At 46.2% G+C, this 22,077-nt stretch overlaps 1 protein-coding gene across 6 annotated transcripts in view; it reads right to left on the bottom strand.

Annotated features, from left to right (window-relative positions):
- Positions 1-22,077, bottom strand: part of LOC147672943 (FYVE, RhoGEF and PH domain-containing protein 5-like) — a 488,188-nt gene that overhangs the window by 40,082 nt on the left and 426,029 nt on the right. For 2 of the 6 annotated variants that reach the window (XM_086947902.1, XM_086947901.1), the window contains exons 20-21: positions 11,850-12,004; positions 10,647-10,709 (exon numbers count right to left, since the gene is read on the bottom strand). The exons of 1 other annotated variant lie outside the window; for it this stretch is intronic. In XM_086947902.1, the coding sequence (XP_086804028.1) occupies positions 10,647-10,709; positions 11,850-12,004 (218 nt within the window). The remainder of the gene's footprint in view (positions 1-10,646; positions 10,710-11,849; positions 12,005-22,077) is intronic. 3 more of the 6 variants (XM_086947904.1, XM_086947903.1, XR_015303474.1) reach the window with 2 other exon arrangements.

Below are 22,077 nucleotides of genomic sequence, written 5' to 3' on the forward strand. Positions count from 1 at the left end.
CAGTGTGACTGGTGGTCTTTGGGAAGATACCCTCTGGTTCAGGGCCCACTTCTTGGTCCCAGAGTTCATAAGCTGCAGACCTCTAGTAACAGATGCGGTCTGTGAGAGTGGGAGGTCTGATAGCTGGTATGAGCGGTCAGAAGGAAAGGTATATAGCTAGGGGCATTGGTTAGTGTTAGACTTCTGCTTTAGATGTACCCGGGCGGAGAGCAAGAGCAGATTGATCTGAGAATACCCATTAGTGATTTCCATATGAGTTTTTCAGGAAGGTTCTTAATGTTGGATGCCACCAGCACGCTTGCACCAGTGCAGGACTAATCCTCACACCCTAATACACACTGAGCTATCTCAATGACATTCTCTTCACCACAAGGTTCACACCTTCCCCATGGAAAGGGAATGCTAAAAGGAAGGTGCTCTGGAAATTCCTATTTGGCTTACCACTCTCTTGCTTTATGTCTAATAACCGGAGCCCGGTGTAATGAGCTGGTAAGCACAGCCTGTCAAGGAACAGCAGAGGTAGAGTGCAGCTTTAATTCATGAAGATTAATACATTTATTAGCACTTCTCATTTATCCGTGTGTGGCGCTTCCATGGTTTTGAAAGGGGATGCTTTGTTTTTTCACGGCTAAAGTATCAGGGTGGAGCCACTGCCTATTACATGTTACAGATACCATTGCTGAAAGAAGGTGTAGTGTGCATGAACCATGCCTAGAAATAAACTCATATTGTCTAGACCAGCGGTTCTTAACCTGTGGTCCAGGGACCCCTGTAGCTTCACAACGCCTACTCAGGTGGTCCGCGACTGCTTAGAGAATTAAGTAATATTGACAAATTAATTAAGTGTCCATAAATAAAGAAGAAAACATTTACATTTTTTTTTAAAATATTCTGTGAATGTGTAGGAATTTTAAATGGGATCCTAAAAATGAAGCTGCTATCCTCAGGTTGATTTGTGGAAGCAATGCAAGTGCATCAAAAAATATAATATGGATGATGGGTGGCCTCAGTTGAATTTAGAAAAGCAGAAATATTCCCATTCAAATTGTGATTTTTTCATATTTGTGAATAATATAAATTATGTATTCATTTGTATATTTGATAAATGCTTATGTCTGTATTTTTGTGCATTGCTTTGCAGTTCAATTCATTGAAATTATATAAACCGGGGTCCCAAGCTGCCAATAATGACTCAGCGGGGATCGCCGGATTTCAATAGTGATTCAGTGGGAGGCCATTGATTCTAGTATTAAATAAGTGGTGAGCCACAGAAGTCAAAAGGTTAAGAACCACTGATCTAGGCACTATTCTGGGATGGCCAGAAGTGAGCGCCTGGTCGGATGTATCAGACTAAGCTTGCACGGTAATGCCACAGACTCTCAGACACCTAGGGGCCGATTCACAGAACTAACTTAAGACAAAATCCTAAACTTACTACTTTTGGTATTCACAGAAGTTAGGATTTTGTCTTAAATTTGTCTTAAGACAAACTTAAGACAGACTTAAGACAAACTTAAGACAAAATCCTAACGTAAGTCTGTCTTAAGACAAACTTAAGACAAAATCCTAACTTTTGTGAATACCAAAAGTAGTAAGTTTGGGGGCGTGGCCAAGATGGCGTCGGAGTAGGACGCACTTCTGAGCCTCTCCTACGCCACTCCAACAAAGCAGCGTACAGCGGGGTCCCGGGAGTGCTGCACGGCGCTCTGCGAACTGTGGCGACTGGCGGAGTGCTCCGGTGCCGCCGAGGGGGAGATCTGAAGCCTGCGACGCCTCTGGAAGCCGATCCAAGCTGCGGCCTGTGACGCCGCGACCTCGCGTACTGGAGGGTCTGGCCTCGGCTTGAGCGGCGTTTAGCCCCTGTCGGGCCCGGCCGTTGCTGGTGACCCCGGCGTGGGTCGGACGAGAGCGGGACACATCCCTGCAGGGCCGCTGAACGCGGGTGCTGCGAGGAGGAGCGCATCGGCGGTCCCGGCGAGGCGGGATCGTAGACAGCAGCCCTGAGCTCCGACGGAGGCGGACCAGCCGGGGCGCCTTTGCTGCCCCCGCCACCAGAGCACGGCGGAAGGTGAGCCGGAACGGCGGTGGGGCGCAAGGAACTGGCAAGGACGTGGAGGGCGCTGCAGCAGAGGAAGACCTCCGCCAGGGGCAGATCGGGAGCGGCGCCTCGGCCCTAAGGGGGCAGGAGCTTGACCAGCGGCACCGGGGGAGTTCTCTCGGCCTTCCAGCGCTCTGGGCTCCTCTATACCATGGATGCTGCCTGATAAAGCGCCACGTTATTGAAGAGTTCTCATCTTGGGGGAAGGTCTGTGAATAGAGGAAAAAGTTTGGTGACTGCCTTCAAGGACGCTCCTCGTCCCATAGCTGCTGCCACGTGTGTGCTTTAATGAAACAATCCACTTGCTTCTTTGAGAGTCCTTCACTTGTCACACTTTCTGCGAGTCAGGGGTGCTTCCTCTACATTGCTTGGATTTGCCCGGAGGAGCACTTTGCACGATCCGGGCGGCCGGGACGATTGGCTGCCTGAGGTGGGCGACCCGCCGTGCAGGCTGGCGCCGCCATCTTTGTGAACCCCTGCTTGGCGCTCGACCTTGCGGTCTCTCTGGCTTGAGCTGCTGGCTAGAGACGCCCACCGCAATCTCCCCACACCTGCGACCGGCTGACCGCTAGACCGGTGGTGCTGCCCCTTGCACCCTAAAGTAGAGGAGGGAACGCAGCTGGAGGACACGGAGACCGGACGGCGGCGTGCTGAATTCACTGACCACCGGGAGGAGGACTCTTCCCGCGACGGCCCGCGTGGTCCTGCGGGCGCTGGAGGTGGGTGCCTCACTCGAGCACCGGCGAGCAGTGAACGCCTTGAGGGGAGGAGGCCGCCTTGCCGACTGGGCATGCCTGCATGACCTCGGGAGGAGGTGAACTACACCGCCGACAGGAGGCCCGACGCAGTGAGTCCCTTGCCTGTGACTTGTCCTCCCAATTGCGCCTACCTAGAACCTGGTGGAAGGAGTGTGACGGAGTTCACGGCCATGTCCAATTCACAGCGCAGAGGGGGAAATAAGGGGAAGGAGGGGGCCCCCAAATCATCGCAGCAGCCTGCGTCGCCGGGAGCCAGTGGTTCCTCTAAACAGTCAGACGATGAGGCACCGGCGACTAAAGCTTTCATGAAGGAGCTCTTCGCTACCATCAAGGAGGACATTACCGAACTTCGTACACAGCTGGCCTCGGACCTCAGGGAAGTGCGGAGGGATGTCGATGGGATTGGCGAGAGGGTGGCGACGCTGGAGGACCATGACCTTAGCATGGCGAATGATGTTCACCAACTCCAGCAGGACATCCTACGTCTCACGGAGCAGAATCTGGACTTACAGACCCACGCAGAGGACTTGGAAAATCGCTCCAGAAGGAACAACATTTGTATTAAGGCGGTGCCGTGGGATGGTGAAGCGGGGGACCTGCGTGGGTACGTCCAAGCCTTGTTCCTTCAGATCCTAGAGGATGAAGAAGTGCGGGATATCCTGATGGACAGAGTGCATAGAGTGGGGCTGCCCAGGAGGGGTGGGGGCCCGCCGCCGGACATCCTTGTCTGTGTGCATGACTTTCAAATGAAGGAGAGGATATTGAGGAAAGCTAGAACCATTTCCTCGTTGCAATTCAGGGGCCATCGCCCCCAGCTTTACCAGGACCTAGCGGCGACAACCTTGCAGAAGCGGAGGGACTTCCGACCTGTGACCGCCTTCCTCCGGGAGCGCGGGGTGTCCTACTCCTGGGGTCACCCTTTCCGGATCATCTTTCGGTGGGAGAATAGACTGAGACAGATCAATTCCCTGCCGGTGGCGAAGGAGCTGCTGGGCATCGAGGAGACGGAACCATCGCAGGAGGCACGTAGCTCGCCATTCCGTAGGCGGCGGCGCTCTTCCTCGTGGCACAGGGTGGGCCCATCCCCGGAGCGGCGGCGACCGGATTCGGCGGCTAGTGCGCAGGAGAGGGATGATGCGGTGGCATCAGTGGCTTCCGCCACTGTGGCGGACTCCCAGCTGGGCTCTGGAGCAGCTTGACCCCACATTAGCGACGTGGCGTCGGAGTGGGCTCTTGGCCTGAGGTCCTCGGGGTACTAAGGTACTTTTGGAGAAGACACCCCGGATTTCGGACCTGGGGGTCCCAAGGTGGACTCCCCTGCCCCTACTACAGTCCAGTGGGGGACTTTTGAACCGTGACCTGCTGGAACTGAAGACTGCGAGGTTCAGGTTCAGTGCCTTAAGTGGCATTTTGTTGTTCTTTGTTCTTGGGGGGGTGCTGGGGGGGATTGTTGGCGCTCTGATTATGGGTGTCATGGCGGGGTGTTTTGGGTTGGGGTTGGGAGTTCGAGGGGTGGCGGCGACATTGTGTGGTGAACGTGAGTTGACAGGTTCTTTATCGTTATTTTCATTTGTGTTCTACATATGGTTCTGGGAACTGCCTTCGTTGACCCTTATGTGCCTTAGGGATCTTAGGGATGTGGTTGCCCCATGGGATTTGCGGGGTGACCGGGGGGGCCTCCTGAGTTGGTTGTGGCTGGGTTTCCTCCCTGGAGACCCCATGGTTGTTCTTTTTCCCTGGGCTTGGCTTGTGGAGCAGGTACGAGTCTGGAGCGGGCTCCGTGGCTGTTTGACTGTGAACATGGCGTGGAATCTGTGTAAGCCCTTATGCCTGTCAGCGTAGGGACTTGGAATGTCAAGGGCCTTAACTCCCCGCAGAAGAGGCAGAAACTCTGGAAGTACATCATAGACCACCATCTGGATGTAGTGGCCCTCCAGGAAACCCACCTGGCTAAGAAAGATGAGTTGAGGCTTCGGCATCGGCAGTTCCCCCTTATCTACAGGGCCTCTGCAGCCACGAAACACAGAGGGGTGGCCCTACTCTTTCGGGCTTCCCTTCATTTTCAGCCCATAGGTGTGAATGCGGATAGGGACGGCCGTTGGCTTCTGGCGAAAGGTCTGTTGCGGGACCGCCTGTGTACCTTTGCTGTCTTGTATGCCCCTAATGCGGGACAGAATGGCTTTCTGCAGGATCTGCTGGACAGGATGGGGGACTTCGTGGAGGGTCATTTAATATTGCTAGGCGATTTCAATATGGTGTGGGACAGAGGGCAGGATAGCTCTGGGGGCCGCAGGGCAGACACAGGCGTCTTCTCGGACAAAACTAAACAGCAGTTGGGAGATCTAGGGTTGTTTGACGGTTGGCGCTTTCTTCACACACAGGCCAGAGACTACACCTTCTTTTCCAACGTACATCACTCATACTCCCGCATTGATTACATCTTGCTCAGTCAGGCTCTTCGGGGGGATATACAACTGGCAAGTATTTTTCCACTCTCGCTATCGGATCACAGCCTTGTTGTTCTGGGACTGCGCTGGGCCGCTGGGGTGGATGGTTGGCGTAAGTGGTATTTTCCAGCAGCTCTGGTCCGGGATGAGGCGTCGTGTAAGGACCTACGTAAGGCGATTGGTGATTTCTTCCTCCTTAACCCACCCTCGGACACGTCGGTGTATACCACGTGGGACGCGTGCAAGGCCTCCCTGCGGGGCACGTGCCTCGCTCTCAACGCGAACCTGAATAAACTACGGCGCGAGGAGAGGGAGGCTCTGGAATTAGAACTGACTACCTTGGAGCAGGCCCACAAGGCGAACCCCTCCAGAGTGACCCTACGCCCCCTGACGGCGGTCCGAGGGAAACTGAGAGCCCATTACAATAACAGGGCGGAATTCACCCTTTTGCGACTTAGACGTACCTCCTATTCCCAGGGCAACAAGATCGGGCGTCATTTGGCCCGGCAACTGCGGGACAAACACGAGAAGGACTATATCGGGGGTATTCGCGATCAGGCGGGCTCTGTCCAGCATGGAGACGCGGACAAAGCGGCCATATTCGGGCGCTTTTATGCGGCACTCTATTCGAGTGATGCTCTCGATCCCGGCGCACAGTCCAAATTCCTGGAGGGCCTGTCTCTCCCGAAGGTTTCTAGAGAATGGAACGAATCACTATCCTCCCCCATCACCCGTGAGGAGATCTTGGAGGCCATTAAAAACCTGAAGCTGCACAAGGCCCCCAGGCCTGACGGCTACACGGCCCTCTTTTACAAAACGTTTGCTTCTGAAATATGCGACTACCTGGTCTCCCTCTTCAAAGCAATGGCGGTTGATGGCAGAACCACGGACTCTATGGCTGAAGCACTAATCAGCATTATTCCCAAATCGGGGAAGGATCCTACCCTTTGTTCATCCTACCGCCCGATAGCACTTCTCAATTTGGACGCCAAACTGTATTCCTCTATCTTGGCGAGTAGGCTGCAGGACCTGATGCCTGCCCTGATCCATCCTGATCAATCGGGATTTATCAAGGGCAGACAGACCCATGATAACCTGCGCCGCGTCATGCACCTCATCGAAAAGGCGGAGCGATTCCGCATACCCGCGGTGCTCGTGGGGCTCGACGCAGAGAAGGCTTTCGACCGCGTCGACTGGGGCTTTTTGCATCAGACTCTAGTGGCTTTCGGCTTCTCGCCAGCATTCGTGAAGATGATTGAGGCTAACTACAGTGGGCCCACATCCCGTGTACTGGTCAATGGCCATAGATCCACGACTTTTCGCCATTCCCGAGGGACGTGCCAGGGATGTCCCCTCTCACCCCTTCTCTTTGCTCTGAGTATTGAGCCATTAGCATTAGCGGTCCGAGATAATGAGGGGATTTTAGGTCTTCCCTTTACGGGCGAACAGCACAAGATCTCGCTCTTTGCGGACGATGTTCTACTGTCCATCAGGGATCCAGCGCTGTCGCTGCCGCATGTCCACTCAGTGCTCTCGGCCTACGAGGAAGTGGCGGGCTTTAAGGTTAATTTCGATAAATCCTACATCCTCAACCTGACTCTCTCGGCGGGGGAGGTGCACGCGGCCGGGCCGCTCACTCCACTTGCTTGGGCGTCAGAGTCCCTGCTCTACTTGGGCGTACGGTTGACCTCTACCGTGAATGCCCTGTTCCACGCTAATTTCCCTCCGATGTTATCCTCCGTGAGGACTGAGCTGGAACGTTGGAAGCCTAAATACATCTCGTGGCTGGGCAGGATACACGCCCTTAAAATGGTACTCCTTCCCAAATTGTTGTATTTATTTCAGGCTTTACCTATTCCGATAGGGCTAGACTACTTCCGCCAATTGAAGACCTTGATGCTGCGTTATGTCTGGCAGGGTGGCCGGGCAAGGCTCCCATTCCACGTCCTGAGGCGCCCACGCTTAGAGGGGGGGGGTGGGCTTTCCGGACATGCATTTATATTACAAAGCTGCCCAGCTGAGGGTCATTGTAGAGTGGTCCCAACAGCAGTCGGAGAAGCACTGGCTCCACATGGACCGTAGCGTGGCGGGCCGCTCCATTTGGGATTTAGCCTGGAAGCCTAAGGCGGACCGCCCCAGGAATGCCTACATTAGCACCCCCACGAGCACGGTGCTGAAGGTATGGGACACGGTGAGCGGTGACGACCGCTGGACCACGTTCCCGTCCCCTTTCACCCCAATTCATTTCAATCCGGCTTTCCCACCGGCCCTGGCGGAGGGACCGTTTGACGTTTGGAGGGAGGGTGGCTGTAGAGCACTCACTCACTTGTTCCATGGCACCAAACCCCTCACATTCCACAACTGTATGAGGGACTATGGTGTCCTCCCGACGGAGCGCTTCAGGCATCTCCAACTCCTGCATTGGGCAACATCGCCTGCCGTGGTGGACGCGGCTACCAGACCATTGTCAAAATTTGAGTCCTTCCTTCTTCACACTACTACCATGAGGGGTACGGTCTCTTTCCTGTACAAATTGTTATTAGACTCTGCCGTGTCACCACGACCACGATATCAGGACCATTGGGAATCCACGCTGGGGAGGGACATTTCTGCTACCGATTGGCGGGCCCTATGGAGGGATGTGACGGCGCACAATCACTCTGCTGATCTCAGAGAAGCACATATGAAAGTCATCTTTGATTGGTACCTGTACCCCTCCAAGTTGCACCGCATATTCCCAGCTACTTCGGATAGGTGTTGGCGGGGCTGTGGGATGTTGGGAGACTTTAAGCATATTTGGTGGGACTGCCCTACCATCCAGCCGTACTGGGCTGAGATTCTGTCCCACATTAGAGACATCTTGGGTTACCCGATACCGAACTCCATGGACTTTGTCCTACTGGGACTCAGAGACCCGCTGCTTGAACACCAGACGAGGGCGGATAAGCGGGTGATGTGGTTGTGTTTGGGTGCGGCCAAAAAGACTCTAGCGGCAGCGTGGAAGTCCCCATCTGCCCCGGCTATTTCCCTGTGGCATGCCCGACTGTGGCGTCTGTTAAGCATGGAACGCCTCTCGGACATCTTCCTGGGGCACTTTAAGAACTTTATGTACAATTGGGGCTCACTTGTGAGATTTCTATCCCGAGGTTTGCCCTCAGCTGTGTGCCCGCCAACGCTGCGATCTCTCCATCTTTTCCAGATTTGATCTCAAGAATGTCTGTATTGAGTGCTATGAGTGCTAGTCGCCGCCACCGGGGGGAGGGTGATGTTGGGGAGGGTTGTGGGTGGGGGATAGTTGGGGTGTCCGTCTTATGTTCTCCTTCCTCCCTTTTCTCTCGCTGCGACTGACTATGCCTGGGGAGGGCTACGGTGCCACGTGCGGACTTTGAGCGGTGCTTCGCTCTGACAATACCTATACTGGGCTAGAATCCCTATTACTGGTGGACTATGGAGCTCTATCGCCCTTCCTCTTTGGATGAGTCCCTCCCCCTTCTTTGCGCCCCCTGTGTGGGGTTTCGTGGCGGTATGTCGCCTATCTTTCTTCCTTTTTTTTATTTTTTTTTATTATACTGCAAAATACATTTTTTTTTAAAAAAAAGTAGTAAGTTTAGGATTTAGTCTTAAGTTAGTTCTGTGAATCGGGCCCCTAGAGAATATAAGTAATAATGAAATTCATATCTGCCAACTCACACTGTGCCACCGTATGTACACAATATCAGTTCCCTTAACATCGTCCCTTAGTTGCAGCGAAAAAGAGCAGGAAACCACTGCAAAGAGTGCATTTCCAGCTCGTCATGCAAGGATTTAAACAACTGATGTCCATTAAAGGATGTGAAAAAACCCCAGGACATCGGCACCAACCACAGCAAGCTTTAATTCTTTTTTTTTTTTTGGTGGAGGAGCGGTGTGGTGAGAGACATAAGGCCAAAAGTGTGCTTAGAATATAACAAACACAGCATAATGAAAGAAATGTACAGAAATATGCTGCAATCAATTTTTATCGAATATTGACAGTGCAGTGTTATGAGGTCTACAAGTTCATAAAATATTTTGAAATGTATAGCAACAACTGAGTGGTGTGGGTTGTGGACATCCATGTGAGAGGAGTGGGGCCGCCTTACGTAAATACATTAATTTTTTACACAAGGAAGTTCACGAAAAGGGAGACCAGGTTTGAAAATGCAAGATGGCTGCCACAGTAACAATCCTTAGGTCCTCGCAGCTAAACAGAATGCCTGCTCAGATTCAAATGTTGGTACATGAACAGCCAGCCAACCCAATAGCCATATATGAATTATTGTTTTACCAGCTGCTACCATAGGAGAATTCGAATGACAAAAGTAACTTTTGGGAATTCTATATAACTATTCCCTTTTAGCAATTCTGCATAAAACTTTACAAGGTTAAAAAAAGGCAGACAAATCATGTTTTGGAAAGTTTTGTGTAGATTCGTCAAGTGAGGCCAGATTTATAGGCAATTCACTAACATTGCTCCAATGTGATTATGGACTGAAACACAGTTACCAAGTCTGAAGAGTATCTCTGTAATCATTATCTGTATCTCTATTTTGGTCTATTTCAAATGGTTAGATGTTTTTCCCATCAACCAAAAATGGACAATTATCCTGTACAACAACTCACACAATTATTTTAAATTATGCCCTGTAGCTAAAATTTCGAATTTACCTCTGGTTTCCCTATTTAATAGTAAGGTATTTTCTTTAGTCTGACTTCGCTCATTGCCATTCAGTTTGACCATTTTGCTCCAACAGCCTTCCAGTCCCCAGAACAAATAAAACACAGCAAAGTTCTTACACATTAGCACAGTTTCTTAGTCTATAAGTCCAATCACAATAGCTATCAATACATCTCATTGCTGTACACACCTTTTACTGAGTACGTTTAGCATACAAAAACCCAAATTATTTATATTTTATTCCGCAGTCAAACAACTAATCTACTATTTTACACATTGTCTTATAAACAATAATTTAATGTGCCTTATTTAACCATTAAATTATAAATTCAAATGACACAAATTGCATAAACTACAACTTATTATAATACATAATAATCATTGTAACCAATCTTTTATAGTCTATCTATACACATATGAATATAAATGTATTTATGTAGATGTTTGTATAGATGTAGATGTATATTTTTTGAAAATATGGAAGTAAAATAGTGAACTAGAATAAAATGTATTTACTTTACAAAGTATGGGAATGCTCTTAATCGCTGTAAGCACTGCTTTATTTCATTTGAATATTCCTTCTCTAGACACAGATAGATTTCCTCAGAAGGAGAATTCCCACAGACGATTATACTGTTCATAGCTACCTCATTCCCTGTCGACTCGGCATCGCCCTCCCCTCTGGTAAGCGCATCAGTGCTTCACGAGATCTGGGCGGGAGCATGTTGGATGTGGTCAAGAAAAGTGGAAGAAAGGAAGATGAAAACAAGGAAAGTTGACAGAACGTGTGTGTCTACACAGTATCACATCAGGTTTTCAATACCTCTCTTTTTGAAGAAAAATCATATTTAATATCTTTTCAATTCAGAAGATAATGAAATATGTTTTCCTGCATTAGATAAATGAGGTCACAAAAGCAGTTCTTTCTACTTGTGCTTCAAAATTCTGATAAACAACTTTAAAATGTCGTTTCTCGTCACTTTGCTAGTACAAGTTTGAAAGAGAAAAATCTTTGTTTTGTGTAGAGCAGTTCCTCAACACATTCTTTCTTACACTCTCTTCTAATTGCACACTATCCAAAATTAGACTTTACTCTACCCCCACAAGACTTTCAATGTGGCTATTTAAGGTATTTTTTAACACCCGCTCAGCTCCCTTGTATTTGCCATTCCTCTTTGCAATTATGGGTGGTTGCTCCACTACACTTAGTCAAATACCTTTCCAAGTCTTTCTTGCTGCCTCACTCTACACATTTAATTCTTCATTATTGTCTCCCTTTGCTGATTCATAGAAAGACTCAAGATGTCTAGAAACAGACAGAAGATCAGCTGAGACTGCACTGCCCTGCATCATACACAGTGCCCTTTAGAGAGGTATTGTCTTAGCATCCAAAGACACTGGAGAGTCTACCGGAATAGGTCATCTTTGATCTCAATCAGAACTATTTAGATAAATCTCCATTTTCTTCTTTCTAATCACTTAACACTGAAACCCCCATGGCAAATTAACACCTATTAGAAACCCATGACGTGTGTAGGTCTTGTGGGTTTTAGAAATGAGAGTTGAAGAAGGAAAGCGAGAAAAAGAGACCAGGGAAAATATAAACAAACGATGGGAAGCCATAAAGGATGAAGTTCAACAAATTGATATAGAACTAAATTCTCTCAATGAACAACCCCTGATGGCATCTCATCAGCAAGTCTATATGTTGTCATAATAGAAATAGAAACAATCACAATAACAAAAAGAGAAGTTGTTTTTTGGCTTCCATGTGTCATGGAGGTTTTGGATTATTTCACATGATGCTTTTGCGGAAAGCAATAAATCAAAGAGCATGTTTCTCTGTGTACCTCTCGGCTGAATTGTGATCCTCTGCCTTGAAGCTATAAAACAACGTCTCCTTGTGGTAGAGCTGGAAAACTGTCCCTGGGTCCATCTTTCCTTCTCCCTTCTCAGATAAAACTATGAAACCCAGCAGAGGCAAGCTCTCCAGGGCTACTTTATCCTACAAGCACAGAAAAGAAAAGGGGTTTAGATAAAATATTTTACTTTAGATAATAAAATAAAATGACACATTCTAATGCTCACATTTCTTTGTGGGTAGGTTCCTACCCTCTGGTTTTAGGGTTGTTTAGTGTGGGTATTGATAGCAGTGCTGTGTCAAAGCTAAATGCCCCCTAGTTCAGAATGTAGTGTCAAGGCCTTTCTTCATGACGTTCTATTAGTAGCTATGCCTAACTTCCGGCATTTCTAGGAAGTGCATGGACCTTACTCTTGAAAGATACATGGAGAATATTCTACAGTTCCTCATTATTATAAATGCATAGTCATGCTTGTAGAACTTGCTATCTTACCACATGTGTGGGAAAGAAAACCATTTTTGGCCACAGTTAAATTATCCTATGTCTTTAATGAGAACGACTGACTGTTCTGTCCCAAGTTCTGACACTTTATTTGTATGCATTATAGACATGTTTGGTCTTTTTGAGTTTCACTACATTTTAGTGTGGAATATTTGCACCAACCTACATTCACCACTACACATGCAATAGCGTCTCAGTGCGAAACTATTGTCTCATTCCAAGATTATTTGGTTGGAACTATGTATAACATAGGGTATCAGAGATTTTTTTTGTACCTCTTTTGCCCATCAAAATTCACAGTGGCTGTTGCTGGTGACTTTGTACAAAGGAAGCAGCTCAGGAGTACAGTAAATTGGCATACTTTTAATCCTGATTTCAGCACAAAAGTCTATTTGTACTCAAATTATTTTTACAGAGCACCTGAAACAAGGCCCTTAGAGATGTTTTTATCATATATTCTGAGTCTACAAAATAGTAACTCATAATGCATGTGACAAGTCCAGGGTATGTATGTTAGATATATTAGCTCATTGTTTTGGACTCATTATTAGTACAACCTCTATGAGCAGGGTGATGAGAACTTTTCATTTGACAATTTGCACCAGTGGCGGGCAGCAGAATTGAGTAAATCTACAACAACCCCTATGCTGAGTTGGAAACCCACTCTATGGTACTGCAAACCCCACTTTGGGAGAGCAGACAATTCAAATTTGCCCTCTTACCTCTTGTTGGAGATTACTGTTTCTTTCCTTTTTACCTCCACTTACAAGTACAACTTTGTAGGACTCCATTTCTGTACATCTATTCTGAGTATTGGTTCTGTTACCTAATTTTAAAACCGGGGAGCGTGGCTTTCGAAACCGAACTTAAATTCCATCAGTCACAGACTATTATTATCGTTCAATTTATGCCATTTGAGTATGAGCAAGTCTGTAGAACTTTTCTCTCTCTTCAACAGGGCATTACACTTCCATTCCATATCTGCAGCCTGGTGATCATTTGTCCAATTAAAACCATCCCCTGCCATTGGAGACCAATACTCGCCTCCCAGATGCCACACAGCACAACTCACAGATTGCAACATGTTGGAAACCATTATTTTACTTCTGAGAATCTCTGTGGGAAAGCATTGGTCTGTAGAAATGGTATGCTTATTCCAGCCTGCACTCTTTTTTTGTTTCCAGAGCACTCCAGGTGGACAAGAACAGGTTGTTAGAAATCACTTTCTTATCCCCTTCTAGTGATTGATCTTTGGCTACTGACTGTTGCAGTACGGTAAAAGCTAAACTGTAAAACTTGAGATAGTTAAAAAATATTTAAAAAAAATAATGTTTAAACAAATCTAAAAAGAAAACATATTTATTATTTGATTATCAAATATTCTAGCAACCTTTTCAGAATGTATACGTTAATGTAACAGTAAGTTTAATTAGATTATAATTAACTTATTTTTTTAATACTATAATTAATTTTTAATAATTATTTATACATATTTTTTATTGGAATATTTGAATTGATTAAAGATTTAGTTCAGCATTGAGCTAATATTGGCCTCTCGAGGCTGGATGACCTGTGGGCGAAGGGGGATGTCAAACCATTTGCTACACTACAACAAAAATATAAGCTAGCACAATCCGAAACCTTTAGGTACCTGCAAGTTAGACATGCACTGTCAAAGGGTGAGGAACTTCCAGATTCCTCGCCATTGGAAGACAGATTACTGGATGACTGTCTTGAAAAGAAGGCGATTTCTTTGATTTATCGTAAGATCATGAATAACTCCCCAGATCCCTTGCTCGCCCTCCAAGCCCGCGGGTAGCACAACCTAGGACAGATAGAGGACAAGGACTGGATGGAGGCCCTAGCCTCACCAAAAGAGGTAGCCATCAGTACACAGTTTAGGCTTGTACAATTAAAAATATTCCACAGGTCATATATTGCGCGTACAAATTCGATAAAAATTGGGTACACTCGATTCCCCAAGCTGTATCAGGTGATGTGGACAGGAAGGCTGCTTCCACCACATAATATGGTGTTGTCCCACTGTGCGGACGAATTGGGAGGAGATTACTTCCTGAATGCGAGAGGTACACTCTGTAGCGACACAGAAGTCGGCACAATGGTGTCACCTGAATATTTGGAGTGAAACTGACCTCACTAGTAAAGGACGCCTCTGGATGACACTGGGATTTATCGTGGTTAAACGTAACATCACTAGATTATGGAGTACCCCAATGGCACCTAAAGTGAATGAATGGAAAAGTGATATGGATTGGTGCATGGTTGCCGAAAAGACCATATATGAGAGCAGAGGCTGCCCAGACAAATGGAAAAAAGTTTAGGGGAGGTGGAATGAATATCGAGGCATGATATGCATACCAATACCACCATCAAGGTAGAGAAATCAGTTAATACCGGAATTAAATATGGGGAAGTTGAGGTTGTGATTAATGATGTCCTGAAAAATGTATGATCCTACTGACAAGTATACCGCAGCTTGATGCTGCTTTTGCAACATGTAACATGATACTGAAAGTGCATTGACTCGCTGATCGCTTGCTGTTTGTTTTCTTGTTCAAATGAAAAGATTTTAAAAAGAAAACATTAAGCTAATAGTGCCGTAGCATTTTATAAAATTTTGTTTTACATTTAAAATACATTTACAAACTTATTTGACATTATTGAACATACAAATAGTTTTACTAAATTATTTTAGTTAAATAAACATTTTTACTTTTCCCTATACGTTACCGTAGAGAGACTCCACAGTCAAGGCAGAGACTTCCCTGTGGTAAAGTGAATGAAAAATTATTAAAGTTTCTTAAGCTTTATAAAAAGTTAGAAAACTATGTTATGTTGAATGTTAATGTAAATGAATGTTGTATATTTCTTTGCAATATAGAACAAAATTAAAAATGCCCTTGCACTATAAACTTAATTTGAGTATCTTTACATTAAAATTTTGTGAATAGCAAAAAGTAGTAAAGTTATCCAAAAGTGCAAGAGTAAACTTACACATGAATTACTTGTGAATAACCCCAAATATGTACATGTATATGCTTGATATGAAAGTGGCTCAATATGTTTGAAGTTGAAAATGCAAAAGTTCACATCTGCATTATGTTTGACTTGGCCCTTTCAGCAGGTTATTCCCCCGAACATTTTGCCTTCAAACTCCTGTTTTCTGTAGCCATTTATGTTGGATTTTAGAACTCTGTGCACTTCACCACAGCTAATCAGTGCTAAAGTGCTTGTGCTTGCACATTCAAACATGGTAAAATTGGCTTACACCCAATTGGTCTATTTAATATACTTGTTAGTCCCTGGTTAAATGGTGATACAGGTATCCAGGGCCTATAAATTATTTGCTACTAGCGGGCCTGCAGCACTTACTGTGCCATCCACTTAAGTATCCCTTTAAAACACGTTCCAGCCCTGCCATTGCACCCTGTGTGCAGTTTCAACTGGCATTTCGAACTGGCAAGATAAACCTCTTTCCAAGCTCAAAACTCCTTTTTTAATACACATGTCCCCCCTAGGGGAGGCTCTACAGAGCCCACAGGGCAGGATGCAGTGAATTTAAAATGTTGGACATGTACTTCTAATTTTACACGTCCTGTTAGTGAAAAACTCCTATAGTCATTTTTCACTACTGTGAGGCCAACTTCTTCCATAAGATAACAATGGGTTCCCTTATTACATTTAATTAGTAGTAACTTTCAATTGGGAGCAGATGTGAGTGTTGAGTTTTGTGTCTAAAGAATTTTAATTTAAAACTCTCTTTCATGGTAAAGTTGGATTGAGGTCGCAATTGTGAAAATGCCACTTTTACTAAGTTGAAAGGTAAAGCTGCCTACAATGGGTTTAAGTGAAACCAAAAAATTCTAACAATTCTAAAAATGTATTTATGGAGTGATATCTAAAAGCACTCAAGAGGGCAAATCAGAATTGTATTAAATTAAACAAATTTGTAAATTAATGACAACAACAAGGGATCTGGGGAGTTATTCATTATCTCACGATAAATCAAAGAAATCGCCTTCTTTTCAAGACAGTCATCCAGTAATCTATCTTCCAATGGCGAGGAATCTGGAAGTTCCTCACCCTTTGACAGTGCATGTGTAGAAAAATATATTTCAAAAAGCTAAAGAATAACAAAACAATGACATTGAATCAGCAGAACAAGTATATGGGGGTACAAAGAACACAATGACACAGACTAAAATCACATTGACAACAGAGAACATGTAAATTAAATACAGAGAAGCATCTTAATTGTCAATGTATATATCCCTCTCCAAACAGTGAAGTTGTGAGTATGTCCTATACATAGGATCAAAATACTCAAAAATAAATACATTTTTACAATTGTTAAGGAGAATGGATTAATCGTCGGTTAGAACGTTGCCATTTTGTTGTCCTACCCGTTTGATGCTGAATGAATGAATGAATGAATGAAAAATATTTGTAGAGCGCGCGATGGCCGAACGGCTTCCTGGCGCTGGGAGCTCTGAAGAACTGAACAGACAGGGCCAGGAGGTTTAGCAGGGGTAGGCCAGGGCAAACAGAAAAGTTTTCAGCGCTTTACGGAAATGAGAAAAAATAGGGATCGAACGCATAGAAAGAGGAAGAGAGTTCCAGAACCGGGGAGCAAGAACAGAAAAACGGGTTCCACCAGTGCGAGATTTGTGAAAGCGGGGAACAGTGAGGAGGGCAGAAGATGATGAACGGAGAGTGCGAGCAGGGGTGTGACGGGAAATCAAAGAATTGATGAAAGCCGGTGCAGAGTGATCAAGGGCCCGATAAACAAGGCACCCTAGTTTAAACAGAGATCTCTGCAAAATGGGCAACCAGTGAAGGGATTTGAGGACGGGAGTGATGTGATGGGTTTTGGGCAAGTGAAAGATAAGACGGGCGGCCTGATTCTGGATAGCTTGTAAGCGGCGGGTTTCATAGGCAGGGATGCCAGCGAACAAGCTATTGCCATAATCAAGGCGGGAAGTGATAAGGGCGGAAATAATGATTTTAAGGGAGTCAAGAGAAAAGAAACGAGAAATTTTCCGAATCATTCGGAGGGAAAGAAAACAGGAGGACACCACGGCACTGACCTGGCCATGCATGGACAGGTCCTGTCTGACCTTGATGCCCAAAGTTTTAACAGAGGGAACGGGGGTGGGAGGGGGGCCAAGAATGGGAGGCCAGAAGGCAGGGGACCAGGGACTGGATGAGCCGCCAATCAGGACAAGCTCAGTCTTATCTGGGTTGAGCTTGAGGTGATTGGCGCTCATCCACCCAGAGATAAAGACCATGGTGGAGTGAAAAAAGGATAGAGAGTGAGAGGAAGAGGAAAGATCAAAGACGAGCTGGAGGTCGTCAGCGTAGTTATACACAGAGACCCCCAGCTCAAGAAGGGAAGAGATAAGAGGGTGAATATAGAGATTGAAAAGAAGGGGAGAGAGAGAGGAACCTTGGGGGACCCCACAGGGCACCGGGAGGGGAGAAGCAGAGAAGCCGGGAAGGTGAACAGCTTGAGAGCGCCCTGTCAGGAAGGAGGTGATCCAGGAGAAGGCAGAACCTCGTATGCCCGCTGCGCTGACACGGTCCAGAAGAATGTTATGGTCGACCGTGTCAAACGCAGCGGACAAGTCGAGGAGGATCAAAGCTTGGGGGGAGTTGACGTCGGCCTTGGCCTTAAGCTCGTCGAGGACGGCTAACACCACGGTTTCGGTCGAATGACCCGAACGGAAACCAGCTTGGTGAGAAGCCAGAAGCTGGTTCTGTTCAACATAAACAGAGAGACGGGAAGTAACGTAAGATTCAAGAATTTTAGCAAGATAAGGGAGAAGAGAGATAGGTCTGAAGTTAGAGGGAAGAGAAGAGTCGAGACCAGGCTTTTTAAGAATGGGGGAGACAATAGCAGATTTGAATGAAGAAGGGACCAAACCGGTGGAAAGAGAGGCATTAAGAAAGGAGAGAGGGGTATCAGGACAGGAAGAAAAAAGGGTTTTAAGAATACGGGCAGGGGCACAGTCAGTGGGGGAACCAGACTTGATTTTGATTTTGCTGGTGGATGCTGGTAGCCTGTATCCTGGGTCGCATGACAAGGTGTAGCTGGCAGTATATCTTTGTGTACTGCACCCATATAGTGAGACAAAGGAGAATATGTGTTGGTTGGATGGGCCATCTCTGACTTGATGAGGGGCGGGCTGCCAACTACACACTTGCACATCACAAAGACGTTGCCTGAATACTCGCACAAAGGGTTTGACACTAGTCTTTTGTGACCCCAAACAAGATGGGGGCAGGGCAGGGAGGCAGGAAATTCCAAGCAACTATGGGGGTTGAATGCTCAAGAAACTTCTCCTACTTCAAAACGGCCACCAGATATAAATATTGGACCCTCAGACCCAACTTTTTATTGCAATTCTGGAAGAATAAGAAGGGCTGTTGTGCAGCTCTGCAAGAAGGTCTGCTACTCTGCTGCCCTTCTGCACGACTGTCTAAGAGAGAAGGACTGGACCTGCATCTTGAACCAAGGACCACCAGAGTTATTTCAAGGGCTTCCTGATCAGTGCCTTGGGGACAAAAAAGGCTCCAACCAAATTCCACTCAGCACCTGGACACAGCCTACGGTAAGTCTTTCCCCCAAATGGTGCCACCCGCATGCCAGACTAATCTGTGGTCCAAACAGAACCAACACAACACAATGCATCCCCTCACATTGAAACTGCTGCAGCATGACTCATCTCTGATGTAGGACCCAGTAGCCCTTCAGAACTGAGGCTGTACCATGTATTCTAGTGCAGGACCTCACATTAAAGCCCCGCTGCTCCTCTGAACTGCTGCTGCACAGCGCATCCTCTACACTGACCTCGCATTTCAGCCTTGCAACTCCTTGGAACTACCACTGCGTAACACATCCTCACCGAAGGTCCTTGAAGCCACCACTGTGTGATGCATTCTTGATGTGGGGCATCGCAACACTCCACAACTCAGATTTAAGGAACTTTGATTTGCGGGCATAACATAGTCCCTTTACCTGGCTCGTCCTCCATCACGGTAGGCCTGAACAAGGGGATAGCCAGAAAATTAACCCCCCCCCCAACTTTGAACTAAAGCTGTGATGGCACCAAGCAAGTGAAGCAAATGAGCTCAGCCCTCATTAGAAGAGCTCCCTCGTCTCCTCTATCCAAGCATCTATCCATTCATCCTTTCACGCTTCCATCCATCTACTGATATCCATTATTTCATCTTTATGTCTGTCATACATTTATTCCTTCACCCATCATTCAATCTTTCCCCTTCCATACACCCAGTCTGTCATCCATTCGTCCAAACACTCTGCCATTTACTCATCCACTGTGCCATCACCCATCCATGCTTCCATAAACTCACAAAACATTTATTCTGCGATCCATCCATCTATCAACTCTGCCATCCATCCATCCACTCTGCCAGCCACCTATCCACTCTGTCATCCATTTACTGGTCCATCCTCTCTGCCATCCATTCACTCATCCTGTCACTCACTCATCCATCCATCCCTTTACTCTGTCATCCTTTCACCTGTCCATCCATCTATTCATGCCTTTACTCTGTAATCATTTCACCTGTTCATCTACCCATCCATCTCTTGACTCTGCCATCCTTTTGACAGTTCATCCACCTATACATTCACTCACTCATCCCTTCCTTCACTCTGCAGTCCTTTCACCTGCCCATCCATCCATTATTCTGTCATTCTTTCACCTGTTAATCCACCTATGCATTCACTCATCCTTTCTCCTGCCCATCCATTTACCCACTGGTTCATGCACTCATTCATTCTTCCATCTACCCATTCATCCTTCTTTCCTTTTGCTCTCCCTTCTTTCCCTTTTCTACTTGCCAATCCTTCATTTTTACTTGCTCCTCCTTGCTTTTCAATTGACATGTTATTCCTTTATAGCGCAACCAGAAGTAGCCCATAAAAAACCCCACCCTGCTGTAGCTGCTAAAGCGGGGGTTCATGACGCCCATTGACCTGAACTTGTGATTTTGACCAAGTCCAGCGCAACCAGTTAACCATAATGGGCTCTTTGTATTTCTAAGCATTGTTTTCACTGAAATCTATGAAACTGCCTATCTTCAGTTACACTACTTGGATTTTTGTCATTTTGGTCACAAATAATTTTTTACGTTTTACTCTATTTTTCTAAATTGGTGTGGGATTTTTCTTTTGTTGTGTTTTTTGAAGTGCTGGAGAAATTCTTTGTACATGGCCTCTACGTTAATCCGGACTGCTTTTGGACAAGCTACCAGAGGGTTAAGCATGGGTTAATGTGGGGTTTGCTTGTGTTTCAACATGACAAAAATTGTGACTGCTGCTTGAGTAGGGTTTCGCCCCCCACCCCTCAACTAGTAGCCCAATTTCCCACACGTTCACTCTCAATCATCTTGCACTTAACTTACTTTGAATTAAATTGACAGTGACCTTCTTCCAAACACTAAGATAGAGGGCCATATGTATCAAGAAGTAATCTTGCGATTCTCAAATAGCACTTTTTTGGTGCTTCTTAAATTGCAATCGTAAAATTTGCGATTCCTTAAATGCAATCGCCAAATAAGGAATCGCAAATTTTACGATTCCTTATTTTGCCTTAATACATACCATTTTGCAAAATTGCATTCGCAAACTCTTGATACATATGGCCCACAGTGCCGAAATTAGGGCTGGGCGCAGTTTAGCGACTTTGCATCAGCAAACATCAGGCGTGTTTTTAAAAAATGTTTTTCTCAGTTTGTGAACCTCATCAGTTTAATAAAATACTTCGCAACTTTATATGCAAACTAACCACAACGTCAAGACGTACAAAGGTTGTGAACTTCACGCACATTCATCAGTGGAAATTGATTTGTTCAGCTCACTACCTAAAAAATCCACTGGCTACTGGGTCTGGTGTCACATTTCATTTAGTTTGACCACCACACTGGGGCAAGCTGAGCTGGTTAAACATAGGTGCACTTTACTCAGTGGACTGTAACAAAAGCAATGGTTACACGCTGAAAGTAAACACCTTTGAAGCTGCCTATAGCGTTGTGCATGCCTTCTGCCTTTCTGATACTTGAATTGCATGTGCTGAAAGCCAAAGTGGCCATTATCGTGAACAGCGACCCCTTTGTGTTGCATCTAGGCATGCGCCACATAGGTTATTCACATGCTTTCTAGGCTTGTTTTAACTCTGAACTTGCACACCTCGGGAACTGTTACTTTAAGGTTAGTTTCAAAATTTAAGTCGCTGTAAAGGCGCGATTATTTTGTTGTTATTCGGTACTGAGTACACTAGGTGGCGCTAGATGATTAAAGTTTCAAAGGCGACCTTCATCTGCCCCCGATTCCCCTCCAAACTCTGTCAAAAGATACAATGGTTCTGATTCACGAAATTTTTTAGGTTCGTTCAGCTTAGGTTAGATAGTAGTTATAAAACACACTGCCTGAAAATGATTTTTCGTCTTGACTTGGCTGATGGGTGTTGAGTTACGTCTGTTTGTTAGTTAGTTCAGTTTGCCACTGTGGCGGGCTTCATGCCCCGCTGGGGCTTCGCCCGTGTGTCCTGTGCCAATGTGATATTGTCCATGTCTCCCTGCCCAGACTTCTGGTTAATGTCTGTCTATCTCGTTGTGTGTTGCCCTGTCTCTTCTTTCAGTTGCACTGCCCCGGTGTCCATCTGTCCTT

This window comes from Lissotriton vulgaris, assembly GCF_964263255.1.
Source record: "Lissotriton vulgaris chromosome 9 unlocalized genomic scaffold, aLisVul1.2 SUPER_9_unloc_2, whole genome shotgun sequence".
NCBI lineage: Eukaryota > Metazoa > Chordata > Amphibia > Caudata > Salamandridae > Lissotriton > Lissotriton vulgaris.